At 30.3% G+C, this 14,842-nt stretch overlaps 2 protein-coding genes across 2 annotated transcripts; both read right to left on the reverse strand.

The window, feature by feature from the left end:
* Window positions 1-157: 157 nt before the first annotated feature.
* Window positions 158-2,447, reverse strand: LOC111211678 (F-box protein At-B). The gene is made up of 4 exons (XM_048760956.1): window positions 2,226-2,447; window positions 1,952-2,157; window positions 1,744-1,834; window positions 158-1,649 (listed from the first exon to the last, which is right to left on the reverse strand). Exons 1-4 carry the CDS (start codon window positions 2,373-2,375, stop codon window positions 285-287), a joined length of 1,812 nt encoding a protein of 603 aa, XP_048616913.1. The 5' UTR covers window positions 2,376-2,447; the 3' UTR covers window positions 158-284.
* A 492-nt stretch (window positions 2,448-2,939) lies between these two features.
* Window positions 2,940-8,718, reverse strand: LOC111211677 (probable WRKY transcription factor 10). Its single transcript, XM_048760959.1, has 4 exons — window positions 5,682-8,718; window positions 5,271-5,553; window positions 5,037-5,183; window positions 2,940-4,777 (listed from the first exon to the last, which is right to left on the reverse strand). The coding sequence occupies exons 1-4, from the start codon at window positions 5,740-5,742 to the stop codon at window positions 3,940-3,942; spliced, it is 1,329 nt and encodes a 442-aa protein (XP_048616916.1). The 5' UTR covers window positions 5,743-8,718; the 3' UTR covers window positions 2,940-3,939.
* Window positions 8,719-14,842: the final 6,124 nt, after the last annotated feature.

Raw genomic sequence — 14,842 nt, forward strand, 5'->3', positions numbered from 1 at the left:
TTGTTCTAGATTTGCTAGGTGGCAACTAGCCGGATTATTCAAGGTCCAGACGTTAATTAATTAATTTTTTTAAAAAAAAATTTACATTGACATTAAATCTATACATTGTATACACACACTACTTTATATTCAAAACATTATAGAATCTCTGAAACTATCATTACACACTACTATCATTAGCAGATAAAAATCAAACAAATCACACATTCTACTGAATCATATTTGTGAGCGAATATATAATTGATAGTACAATACATAAACTGGTGAGACGACGAGCTTCTTCCTCAATGGCGTTGCGGCGTGTGGAACTCCCAACCATCATAGCATCCAAGCTCACACCCATCAAAACACAACGTGAGCCACGGTCTCTGCTCGCAGATTGTAGCTGTGACCGTCTCTCTTCGACCAGCAAACCGTGTCTGTCCCAATCCGAGCCAATGGAGACCCGCAAATGACGGTTTACTTAGCCATCTCAGTGCTCCCGTCGTCAAGCTAACACAGTTATGGACATTGAGCTTCCTCAACTGTTTGCGTCCTCCCTCAGTTTGTCTTTCCCTTGTGGCCAGCAACTCTATCGAAGAATCTGTCACATGGAAGCAACTCCTGAGGCTTAGCTCTGTTAAAGCCTTGCAATACCGCGTGATTGTGTGGATGGCTCTGTCTGAGATTCCTGGCATGTGACCAAGATCAAGCGTTGATAATGTTCTGCTGATTGTTCCTTCATTGCTCAACAGATGGGAGATTCCTCTGTCACTGACTCTCTTACAGCCGCGGAAGGATAGTTGCATGATGGGAACATCTGACTTACCGAGTGCAACCATGCCACTATCGGTTACATCAGCTCCTGCGAGATTCAGAGAAGTTAACTTCCTGAGTGCTGAGACAATGTTGAGGCAAGAATCGGATATGCTTTTGCAGCTGCCTAAGTCAAGCAGCTCAAGATTAGTACACAACCCCAGTTTCTTCACGGCTTCGCTGGTTATGAGAGGGCACGTGGAGAGTCTGACCTCTTGAAGAGAGCAAGAAGACCCTGTGACATCATGGAATGCCAAATCAGACAACAGGAAGGCACCTCGTATTTCAAACCTTTTCAGGTTCCGGCATGAGTGAAGGAGCGATGCAAATCCAGCGTCGCTGACTCTTGGAAACCCACCAAGCCTCACTGACTCTAAACCTTTGCAAGCCTCGGAAAGGAGAAATATACCCATGTCGTTGATTCTCTTGAACGATATCTTGCGGTTGTAACAAGTTCGAACTAGAGAGAGGCTTGTGAGTTGCTGGCAATAACCAAGAGACTGAAGCCCAGTGTAGGTCAAGTCATTGTCGGGAAATGGCTCTTTTTCAGGACGGTCTTCAAGGTCCAGTTTGACAAGTTGAGGAAGAGAAGCTGTGATAGCTATGATAAGCCTGTCAGATATCAGATCCAGGACAAGAGAGAGGCTTTGCAAAGTAAAAGAAGGCGAAGGAGAAAACAAGGCAGCCTTAGATAAACAACTTCCAGTGACTTTGAATCTGTTCATGAGAAGAATAGCCTCGGACTCAAGCAAAGGCTGTAACCTTAGAGATTTGAGAGTTTCTGGCAAGGAGAATCTAACTGACTGGAAAGCGGTGGCATCAACTAGGATACCTCGGATATTTAGTTGCAGAGACTGCAAAGCATCACAAGAATAATAAAACCCAATTCAATTTCACACTTTCTCAGCTTCTTCTGAGCAATGCCTCAGCAAGCTTTTAACATATTACCTCCAGAAACGGACACCCGTTAAGCATTTGCGTCAGGTTAGATTGAAAAACAAGAGGTGAATCCAAGTCTGCCATTTCCAGGGTAAGAACCCTGCAATAACAAACAATTGAACCCAAAAACTCTTCATTTTAAAAGCTTAAAACTCAGAAACTGAACCATGCCCTAGATGACATCTCTCTCTATACATCAATTTCCAGGGAGGTTTACCGGAGATTGGGGCAGAGGGTGCCGATGGAAGAGAGCACGGTGGAATTAAGCAGTGAACACCTGAGCAAGTGAAGTTCTAGAAGGTGTGGCCCGATAACCCCACGCACAGCAGCGACGCTGAGGCGGAGACAGTTCAGAGTTAGGCTCCTGAGCCCGACGCAACCACGCAGCACGTGATTCAGAGTCTCCTCCTCCGGCGAGAAGCCCTACCCAATAGAATCGATCAATTTCATCTCTTTCACATGGTCGAATTTGAGAGAATCGGGACACTCACAGATAGATCGAGAGCGGTAAGCGAAGGCAGGACGTCCGAGACGACGGCGGAGCGGAGGGCGGTGGAAACGCACGCGACGGAGCAGAGATTCTCGAGATCTAAGCGCTTCAGTATCTCCTCCGCCAACACAGATTTCGTCACTTCCTCCATCGTCGATCCACTTCTTCCATCTTCTTCCACGATTTAAGAGACGACCGGGTGTTTGGACGCTGAATTAACCATATCCTTACCAACTTCTCCCGGTCACTAACGACCGGTTTACGACAACCTGGTAAAACCCGGTTTCTGCTCTCTAATCCTGATTCACGGTTTAGTGTTCCTTTCCGTTTGAATCGAATGCATCAATACCTTTTTTAAATTTAATGTATATTTAAACATAAAATTGTATTATTTTTATTGATATTTTAATACAAATTTTTATTTCATTGTACATAAAATAAAAATAAAATAAATTATTTTATTTATTTAAAATTATATTTAAGAATAGATATGTATATATTTAAAATTATATGGGAAATTCTCTCAAATACCCATTTTAAAGTTTTTGTCACAAAAATAGCACCCAATAAAGAAAATGACTAAAATAGCGTTTTTTTATTTTGAAATTTTTAATATTTATATTTTTTAAAAAAATTTGAAACCATATCCCCAAAACTCTGCCCCTTAACTCTAAACCCTAAGTTTAGATCAGTTAACCCTAGTGTAAAAATATATTTTTACTCTTTAATAAAACTTATTTTGGTGATTTTTTTCATTGAATGATATTTTTGTGACAAAACTTTAAAATGACTATCATAGGGAATTTCTCAAATTTTATAATCTTAGAATATATTTTTTATCTATTTATTTTAGTTAAAACATATTAAATCAATTTGTATAAAATTAAGGAAAATATTGTTGATATAAAAATTGTATAATTATAAAAAAACAAATAAACCATATTTCTAAAAAAATCTAGATATATAAAAAACTAATGATATTATGATTATAATTTTTAATAATGTTTTTGTAATAAAATTGTATAGTTATAAAAATAGAATTTTGGAAGATAAAAAATAATTATTTGGAAGATATCAATATCCTCAATGAGAGTTTTCTTAACTCATAAATTATTCATGTACCAAAGACGCAAAATATTAAGGCAGATAGTCTTGCACGCAGTGCTAGACATCCGTCTTTTGTCGTTCACATGGATGTAGAGCCCCCAACATGGTTTTTAGAGTCTGTTTGAGTTTGTTTAAGTTGATGACAAAAAAAAAGAACTAAATGACGTTTTGAGATTTGTAAAATATGATTATATTTCAATTATTATATTATTTAATATCAAATTTGAATAAATTTACATTAATGATGATATATAATTTATTACCATATTCTAAAAGTTTATCAAAAATATAAATCATCATTAGATATAATTGTACATGTCACATTTAACCATCACATTTAACCATGAGAGTGCAAGTGAAATCAATTTGCAAACAATGTCTAGAGATTAATTAAAGAGTAAGGATCCACTGTTTGATTCATATGGTTTATCTGGATTATAAATTAAATAGATAAACTCAAAGAGTAATATGCATTACAAATAATAGTTAAGCTGATCAGTACAAGTTTTTGCATATCTTGCATATTATTGTTTTATCAATGCTGAAAAAGGATTAAAAGAAAGGTCTACATATAAAGTTTTTTCTCTGATTTGTTAAAGGTTAACAATCTAACGTTTAACACCCAAGTTAGCCAACATACGCTCCATGAGCCCCTTGTAGACCTCTGTACCATCCGGTATCACATGATCAGTCTTCGGTTCATCATTCTGACCCATAAACACATGGTTCTGGTTAACCCATGGTTCATCATTCTGACCCATAAACCCATGGTTTTGGTTAAGCCATGGTTCATCATTCTGACCCATAAACCCATGGTTCTGGTTAACCCATGCTTCATCATTCTGGCCCATACACCCATGGTTCTGGTTAACCCATGGTTCATCATTCTGGCCCATAAACCCATGATTCTGGTTAACCCATGGTTCATCATTCTGGCCCATAAACCCATGATTCTGGTTAACCCATGGTTCAGCATTCTGACCCATAAACTCATGATTCTGGTTAACCCATGGTTCAGCATTCTGGCCCATAAACCCATGATTCTGGTTAACCGGTAATCTCGGCAGCTTCGGGAGTCCAGTCTTATAGAGATGAGTCATATCAACTCCTGGGTTCAACGAAGAAGGGAAGGGCCTCATGGCTTGAGGGGCCAAAGCAGAAGGATAACCGAAACGCCTCATGTCTCGAGGGGCCGAAGCAGAAGGATAAGGGAAAGGCCTCATGTCTTGAGCAGCCGAGGAGGAAGAAAAAGGCGGCCTTCCTAAACGAGCGGGCACTGATGAACGGGAAAGATTCTTTGGACCAGAACTGCTGCTACTGCGTGTAAGTGGTGCAGCGTGCCCGTGTTTCCCATAATATGTGACTAACAACATTCTCAAATCGTCTGCTGCTCTCTCCACGTGCTTCTTCACATTGCACCCTTTGTGTGAGCATTTGTAGTAACTCCTGCAATTACCATTTATACCAAAATATTATTTTTTTTATATTTAGCATCGAATATCTTAGATTTTTTCAAATGACTAAGTAGATATGGAGTGAGCAAGTATCTTGCTAGAGAGTTTCTCACAACCACACTACATATCAAATATTTGAGCTGAAAGTATAAGTGGGACCATGCTAACATTGAATATTATTGAGGCTGTAAACAAATAGTTAAATTCTTGAAGAAAATAAAAGACGGAAGAACATGGTGAAAGATACCAACCTCGGATTTGGATTTCCTTTGACAATTTTCTGACCGTATTTTCTCCAGCGATAATCATCGTTAGGTTGGTCTTCTTCAGTCTCCATACGAAGCATGACGTTGCTTGTTCTTAGGGCTGTCATCATGTTTGATACCTCATCATATTTCCTGCTAGAGAATTATGTAGTTTATATTAATGTGATTAACTACATGTTAAGTTTAGTACTATTGATTTATAAGATGTTAATTTGGGACCTTCTCTTTGGAGATGAAGGTTTGACTTCGTGTTCATCAGCAATGTCATCATCTTCCTCTTCATCTATCCGTCTCTTTCTCCCCAATTTGGATGGATCATCTGTATCTTCATCTTCGTTGGATTCTTCCTCGTCCTGGCTCTCGCTCTCATCATCCAGGGACATGAGCTTGATGGTATCCGTGTCATCAGCTACTTCAGATTCAAAAGAAGCGACTAAAGGAACACCAATGGGATCAACATGAGATTCATGAGATGGGATCAAAGCTGGAATAACATTTGAGCCTGATGATACACATGTAAATGAAAAAAAAACTTATAAATTCATTAATTTATAAAAAAAACTTATAAAAATCATTTTCGAAAATAAAAAATGGAAGCAGATTTGAGACACAAGCAACTCTATATATAACCTTCTTGAGGAGGCAGATCAAAGTGCATCGGCTGATAAGGAACATCGTTGTTGAATATCATCGTCTTTGCATGGTCGTCACCAGAATTTTCCACCGTCTCTGGAGGCTCGTCATTGGGGAATGAATACGGATTGATAAGCTGGCAAGAGAAGGTACCAAAGACAATAACAGTTAGCGTTTCGAATTGAGATTTTTCTTCTGATTAAAGATCTAAAGAAAATATAATTTTATGATTCATACATAGAGTTCGTATTGGCCGTGAAAAGTAACCACTCCCTCTGTCCCATTTTATAATATGTTTGATTAAATATGCGGGAGTTATAAACTCATACATGCTTTACTTTTTAATAAAAATGTTAATTAAAATTAAGCATTATAATCAATAGCAAAATCTGTTACAAAATATTTATAGCCATAGACAAAAGAAAATAAAAACATTTGCATAATGTGGAACATATATATATATATATTGGGACAGAGAGAATATAAAATAAAAAAATATGGAAACATACGTAATTATTCCTAAGTATTTTAATATTCAAATATCTATCATATGATAACAAATCACGTATTATAAAACAATCAGATACATATAAATACATTGTTACTTACCTGTGAAGGAGACTGCAACATTACGGATGAGCTCAATCCGGGAGAGATTTCGATGCCAAAAGGAACAGTTTTTGGGTTCTTGGATACAGCAAATGGACTCAAGTTGTCTGTCCTGATCGGTGGAATATTACGTCCTATTCTTGCAGCTACTCTGTCGACCAGACCGGGTCTTTGTTTAAACTGATTAGTTTGAAGGAAGATGTCGCTGATTGGATTTAGACCATTGTCACTTAGGCTAGTACTAGGAGGTGGAGCCCAATTCGACGACACCATGTCCATGAAGTTTCCATCACCATAATCACTCATCTTTTTTTATACGGAGATGTCAACAAACATACACACAAAACAAAGAGATCACAGAGTAGCATTTCGTTGTAAAAAAAAAAAATCAAAAACGAAATCTAATATCAAATTTATGAAAAATATTTACCGAAACAGCGTATAAAAGATGTAAAGGATAAACTGTTCTCTTCGGAGAGGGAAAGCTAGCCTGAAAAGAAGACGACACAAGAAAAATGGATGTGATGCATATGAAGGATATGATGAAGTCTTTATATAATAAAAACTAATCTTTTTTTTTTGTCGGCTACCCATAGTCATTCCAATTTTGGCAAAAAAAAATTATATGGTCAAACTTGTATCATCTAAATGACACAATGCATGAATATAAATTTCCTATTACGTTTTCTATCGTATTTGGTTTTTATGAGGAGCGTATATCCCGGTTCAGTTATATTAAAAATGTACCGCCATATCTCGGTTCAGTTATATTAAAAATATACCGCCAAACTATTGAAACCAAACCGGCTCCTTAGAAAACCAAAAATGATAGAAAAGGTAATAAAAAAGAACAGGGATATGTATTCTTTATAAAAACCAAAACGATAAGTATTAAAATATTTTCATGCAAAAACAATTTCATCTTCTTTGTCTGTATTTTTTATCACCAAGAAAAATGTTAAAAATGGTTAAAAAAGAATCCAGTAAATTTTTATTTGTTTTAATGATATTATGAATATCTTAGTTTTGTAAACATGATTGAGGTTTTTATTTTATATATCACAAACTAAATTAACTACAGAAACATGAAATATTATTTTCCAAAACCAAATTAAATCATTTTAAAAATATTCTTTTAGTGTAAATCATATAGTTATTAATTTTATGATAATTATCACTATAACCTGAACATCAATTGTGCAAAAAACAGAACATAGTCTAGTAGATGTTATTTGACATTAAATTCGATAGAATAGCATCATAATTTAAAATTTACTAATAGTTTATTACTAATAAAAATCAGATTATATATTCATTTAAATTAATTTTAAATAATACGATTTGTTTGTAAAATGTATTATTTTTATAAAAAGATTTAAACTAGATATGTTAGTACAATAAATTACTTTTATTAATAGTCTGAAATCTCTTATAACTATAATTTATACATACATTTTAATATGTTTTAGGTTGTGTAATTTTTATTAATATTTTTCAAAATATAATCACTATTAATATAACATATTTAGACTAGACAAAGTATCATCATGATTCTATATTTATTTACACTTTAAGATTTTGAAGAAAAAGAATCTAGATTACACACATAATTCAATGAATTTTGTTTGTAGGATTTTTATTTTGTTAGATCATCAGAAATATTTATAATGTTCTTAAAACTTACTTGATTTGTTAAATTCAATCGAATATAGTATAATTTATATAAAATACTAGTTAAAATTAACATTATTTAATATTTTTAGCTGAAAAGTAAGACATCAGTTTGATGCTAAGGTGAACCAATTGGATCTTCTTTAACCAAAAATTTTTGGTTAACTTTTATTTTCGTTTTAGTGGTTAGCATAGACATTGAAGTAGCATAAACAGATTAAAAGAAAAACTTTTGACTGAAAACATTGCAAGTGCATGAAATTGGGAGGAAAATAATTTTCCATAATAAGCCATGAGTCACCTAAAAAGTGAACTCACCAGCAGACCATATAACTAATACACTTAAACTCTAAAATTATTTATTGGATTATAATAATATTTAATTTATAGCCTTTTTCAAAAAAATAATAATATTTAATTTATAAATTTATCAATTTAAAGAGAATTCCTTTTTATTTATATTTTAAAAAATATAAAAAATATTTACTTATATGATCTTATATATTCACTAAAATTTAAATATTTAGCTTTCATCTATTTTATTAGAATATTTGATGTTTTTAGAGTATTAGAAATACATATCCTAAAATATATATATGTGTTTTAGACGTAATTCTACCAACTAACACTAAAATATTTATAATTCATTAAAATAAAAACATATTTTATATTCAACAAAATACAGTAGTTAATTTATGTTTATATAAATATGATTTAATAATTATAAATTTGTAATCTTAATAGAACCATGTACTTTCATTTTTCTAAATGTTATTATTTTTATCTTATCAAACTATGTTATATTTAGAGTGACCTAAATCGAGATTAATTTTTATTAATATAATATATTTACTAATTTGTCGACCGTTAATTTATAGAGTGTTTACTGTAGATATTAGAACTAAATTTTTATTTTTAAAAAGTATGGCTTAAACTCTTTCTTTCCATGAAAAAGGTTATATGCAGGTAAGATGAATTTATAGAAATTTATAGATATTGGTTTATGTTTGTCTGTGATGGATTGTTAGAAATAATTTGAAGTGAACATTTCATTTATATAATTAGTTGTATGTTAGGATGATGGAATATCATGTGCTAATTGAAAGATATTTTTTGTCAATGCAGGTATGCAATTTTTTAGTTGAATACATGGAAAACTACATGCAGGGTTTATTATATATATAACTATGATAATTCCACATGCTGCATGAATTTAATCTTCTAATAACAAAATGTGTAAAATTTTGTTTGTAATATACCGTAAATTACAGATTTTTAAATATTGTATTTTAATATAACTAACTAAATAAAATTATTAATAAAAATTGCTTTACAAAAAAATAATTTAATATATTATACTGATATCTTTAGTGTTCAAAATTTTTTAAAATTATGTTCCAATAATTTTTTTATTCTCGTTTATATGAATTTGAATTCAGTTATGAAGAAATAATATTTTTATTACTCAGTACTACAATTTAAAAATAAATAATTTTAATATTTTTTTTATAAAATAAAAATATTATTAATATATTGAAAATTATATAAAATAGTAGATCAGTTCTTCTTATAATCATGTTGTGATATAAAAAAACTTATGAAACTGGTGATAATTTTTTTTTTGTTGAAAATTATAACTTTAATTTTTTTGATGTTTTTAGATTATATATACATGTTGAACAATCATCATATTTTTGCGTAACTAATGTTTTTATTTTCTCAATATCTTTGATTACGACTTGAATATAAAACATTTTCATAATATCTTCGTAATAATTTTAAATTAAAAAATATCTTTTAGGAATTATGTGGCAGCAAGGTTTTAATTTCTTTTTATTAACGGAGGCGTGCAAAAGTTTCCTCGGGTTAAGGCATTTAGACATGAAATTTATTTTTAAAAAAAGTTTCAACCACAATATATGTTTATCTGAATTCGGTGCAATATACAAATTCGAAGTGATTTACATTAAAAGACGTTTATTGATGATCACATCGTGAATACGAGGAGAATTTGATGAGTTTTAAAATGTAAAGAGAGATACAAGCAAGAACAATAAGAATAATGTAAACTTTAGTTCTTATGTCGTGTTCCTCGAGTGAATACCTGTAATACCCCCGAACCGTCTTAAGCATAGGTCGACCCACCGGCCAACAATCAACCAAGAACATGACCGACGGACGATCCACACCAAGGGTTGGAGATGAAAGGCCAACCGGCCAGCGAACAATCAAACAAGAACATGACTGGCCGTCCAACCCAACACCATGTTCTGGAAGCGCTATGTGACGGGTTAGGAAGGATCCGGTCAGAGTCACAAAATTTACTCCACGACCTCGACCAGTTCATCTACTAACTCGTCCCGCTGCGTCAAGGCACAAGGCCTTGCAATCCGTACCTAGAGTTAGGGTTTTCCGTTAGATCGAGGCCTAACGCTTTTCAACCCGTACTACGACCTAACGTTGTGTTAGACCGGACTAGTCAAATATCAGAGTACTCATGAAGCGCATATAAAACAATTACCTTTATTGATTTAAGAAATATTCATACATTGAATAATACAAGACTGGACCCGACCTAATGCCAAATCGAGTCAACATAACACAATTCACAATACCGTTTACAAAAGGCATGAAAATCTACACTGGCGGTCCTAACGTCCAGCACCATGCTATCCAATCATTCTTACCTAAAGGGACCTGCAAAAAGGACAACAGAGTTGGATGAGTAATCTAGTATTACTCAGTGAGCTGGCGGCCTCTACCCGCAACCTAGACTCTAACCCATACAACCCAAAATAACAATCAATCTAGCCCTAGCATGCAATAAAAGCTAAGGCTAATCAAACTGTTACTAAGTTAGACTAGGCCTCCTGCCATAATCTAGCTTCAAGTAACGGGAACCTGCATTAAAACAAGTCAACAACCAATCCCTAGTTAACAATATATACGCTTGAGTTCAGTACTCATGTAGTGTTAGACACTTAGATTATACAAGTATCATTAACCGGTCGACCAACAATCAGACAAGAACATGATCGGCCAACCAATGATACCGCATAGCTTTAATATCCACCACCCTTCACAAGCAATCCTTCAAACGCATACAAGCCAACGTCAGGCCTACACTAACCAAATACACACCAAGCCTAATCCGGTACCTAAACCAGACTTAGGACTTAATATCAGAACCTGCAAACAAATCAATCAACAACCACAACCACAACAATTTATAACTCAGTAAGTTTTTAAAAAAACTTAGTTTTAAGTAAAAACCGAATTTAATAAATTAAATTCATCACCTATAATGTTCCGTAAACTATATTTGAAAACTCTCTAAAATTATATTTTAAGCATAATATTACTATTATTTAATTTAAGTTATTTTAAGCATAATATATGCTAAACCAACTTAAATTATATTTACAATAGGACCATCCTAAACCGGTTAATAAACCAAAAACAATACTAAACCAACATGAACCAATACCTGATTCGGCGAGGAAAGAAGTGTTTCGAAATAAACAGTTGAATGGTTATTAACTGTAATGGTTTGATCATGAAAGAGTTAGTATGAATATTAACAATTAAATTATCGATTAGATTAATTTAAATTTGTAAGAATACCTTTGAGTCTATGAAAAGCAATTCAATTCCCATGAATAAGTTTGGCTTTTGGAAGTTGCGAGTTTCCCAACAATGAATCCACCTAACAAAAAGTTCGTTGTTATAAAAAATCTTCTTCAAGGTCATTAAAGGTTTTTGGGACGGCAAGAGTTGATGGTGGAACCATTTTTTTGCTCGAGTGCTTTTAAGTTTTCCTTGATAGTGTGAGGTTGAGGTTGATGTTGATGGAATAATGAATTTTATAGGGAATTTCTTGATGTAAAACTATACAATTTTTTTTTTTTTTTAATATGGCATTTCCATTTTTATATAATTTACTACCATTTTAAAATAGATGTACATTTTAAGATAGATGTTTAAATCTTAATGTACTTTTTCTATTTTTAAAAATGTTTATTTCCATTTCTTATATTTTTTATTTACGTACTATCTATATTTTATATTTTAAAATAGATATTTAAATCTTAATGTACTTTTTCCATTTTTTTAAATTGTGTATTTACTTATATTATAGATTTTACATATTAAGATAGATGTTTAATGCTTAATGAACTTTTTCCATTTTAAAAAAAAATTGTATATTTACTTATTATTATATATATAATTCATATATTATATATTTACATTATTTACTTATTATTTATTTTCCTGTATATGTATTTCCATTTCTTGTCTTTTTTATTCACTTAATATCTCTATTTTATATTTTAAGATATATGTTTAAATCTTAATGTACATTTTCCATTTTCTTTAAATTGTGTATTTCCATTTGTTATACTTTGTATTTACGTAATATCTATATTTTAAATTTTAAGATATATTTTTAAATGTTAATGTAATTTTCCATTTTTAAATTGCGTATTTACTTATATTATATATTTACTTATTATTTATTTTTCTTTATATTTTGTATTTCTATTTCTTATACTTTCTATTTACTAATAATTTTATATTTTAAGATAGATTTACATTTTAAGATAGATGTTTAAATACTAAAGTACTTTTTCCATTTTTTTTAAATTGTGTATTTCTTTTTCTTATACTTTCTATTTGCGTAATATCTATATTTTACATTTTAAGATAGATGTTTAAATATTAATATACTTTTTCCATTGTTTTTAAGCTGTGTATTTCTTTTTCTTATACTTTCTATTTAGTTAATATCTATATTTTACATTTTAAGATAGATGTTTAATATTTAATGTATTCTTTCCATATTTTAAAAATTGTGCATTTACTTATTATTGTAAATATATTTATATATTTATTTTTCTATATATTGAGTATTTCTCTTTCTTACACTTTATATTTAGTTAACATCTATATTTTATATTTTAAGATAGATGTTTAAATCTTAATTTTTTTTTCCATTTTTAATGTAAAACAGCAATGTTTAATAGAAGAACTTGGACAAATAGTCAAATAGTTATATTTATGTTTTTTTTTCTTTTTTATAAAATGATAATGTTACATTATGGAGATAAGCCTTTTTTAGTGAAAAACGGTAATCTTACATATGTTTAATGTAGTTTTTCCATTTTTTTATGTTGTATGTTTACATATTATTGTTATTTTTAAATGTAAAATGGTAATCTTACATATGTTTAATGTAGTATTTTCATTTTTTATGTTGTATGTTTACATATTATTTAATATTTTTGAAATTATATATAATGTTTTTTTTATAAAATAGTAATATTACATTATGGAGATAAGCCGTCTCTTTTTTAGTGAAAAAGGTAATCTTACATATGTTCAACGTAGTTTTTCCATTTTTTATGTTGTATGTTGTAAAATGGTAATCTTACATTTGTTTAATGTAATATTTCCATTTTTTATGTTGTACGTTTACATATTATTTATTATTTTCGAAATTATATATAATGCTTTTTTTTTACAAAATAGTAATGTTACATTATGGAAATAAGCCTTTTTTAGTGAAAAATGGTAATCTTACATATGTTTAATATAGTTTTTCCATTTTTTATGTTGTATGTTTACATATTATTTTTAAAAAATAAAAATGTGAAATGGTAATCATACATATGTTTAATGTAGTATTTACATTTTTAATGTTGTATGTTTACATATATTTATTATTTTCGAAATTATATATAATGTTTTTTGTATTTTTTTTTATAAAACGGTAATGCCACATTATGGAGATAAGCCGTTTTTTTAAGTGAAAAATGATAATTTTACATATGTTTAATGTAGTTTTTCCATTTTTTATTCTGTGTGTTTACATATTATTTATAATTTTCGAAAATTAGTAATATTAAAATGTAAAACTATATTTTATGACACATGTCATCTTTCGGGAGAAGTTTTTTTGGCTGATGTGGACGCTCTATGGAGCCTCAAAAGGTCTTTTTTATTAGTTTCCATTTTTTATGTTGTATGTTTACATATTATTTATTATTTTCGAAATTATATATAATTTTTTTTTTACAAAATAGTAATGTTACATTTTGGAGATAAGCCGTCTTTTTTTTAGTGAAAAATAGTAATATTACATATGTTTAATGTAGTTTTTCCATTTTTTATGTTGTATGTTTACATATTATTTTTAAAAAATAAAAATGTGAAATGGTAATCTTACATATGTTTAATGTAGTATTTACATTTTTAATGTTGTATGTGTACATATATTTATTATTTTTTAAATTATATATAATGTTTTTTGTATTTTTTTTTATTAAACGGTAATGCTACATTATGGAGATAAGCCGTTTTTTTAAAGTGAAAAATGATAATTTTACATATGTTTAATGTAGTTTTTCCATTTTTTATGCTGTGTGTTTACATATTATTGATAATTTTCGAAAATTAGTAAAATTAAAATGTAAAACTATATTTTATGCCACATGTCATCTTTCGGAATAAGTTTTTTTTGCTGATGTGGACGCTCTATGGTGCCTCAAAAAGTCTTTTTTATTAGTTTCTATTTTTATGTTGTATGTTTACATATTATTTATTATTTTCGAAATTATATATAATTTGTTTTTACAAAATAGTAATGTTACATTATGGAGATAAGCCGTCTTTTTTTAGTGAAAAATAGTAATCTTACATATGTTTAATGTAGTTTTTCCATTTTTTATGTTATATGTTTACATATTATTTTTAAAACATAAAAATGTGAAAAGGTAATCTTACATATGTTTAATGTAGTATTTCTATTTTTAATGTTGTATGTTTATATATATTTATTATTTTCGAAATTATATATATTGTTTTTTGTTTTTTTTTAT

This window comes from Brassica napus, chromosome C6, assembly GCF_020379485.1.
Source record: "Brassica napus cultivar Da-Ae chromosome C6, Da-Ae, whole genome shotgun sequence".
In the NCBI taxonomy this organism is placed as follows: domain Eukaryota; kingdom Viridiplantae; phylum Streptophyta; class Magnoliopsida; order Brassicales; family Brassicaceae; genus Brassica; species Brassica napus.

Coding starts and splice junctions, on each gene's coding strand:
- LOC111211678 (XM_048760956.1), bottom strand. CDS start 2,375: ATGGAGGAAGTGACGAAATCTGTGTTGGCGGAGGAGATACTGAAGCGC. Junction 2,158..2,225: donor TTACCGCTCTCGATCTATCT/GTGAGTGTCCCG, acceptor TCTATTGGGTAG/GGCTTCTCGCCGGAGGAGGA. Junction 1,835..1,951: donor ACCCTCTGCCCCAATCTCCG/GTAAACCTCCCT, acceptor TTGTTATTGCAG/GGTTCTTACCCTGGAAATGG.
- LOC111211677 (XM_048760959.1), bottom strand. CDS start 5,742: ATGATATTCAACAACGATGTTCCTTATCAGCCGATGCACTTTGATCTG. Junction 5,184..5,270: donor CCTTCATCTCCAAAGAGAAG/GTCCCAAATTAA, acceptor ATTCTCTAGCAG/GAAATATGATGAGGTATCAA. Junction 4,778..5,036: donor AAAGGAAATCCAAATCCGAG/GTTGGTATCTTT, acceptor TGGTAATTGCAG/GAGTTACTACAAATGCTCAC.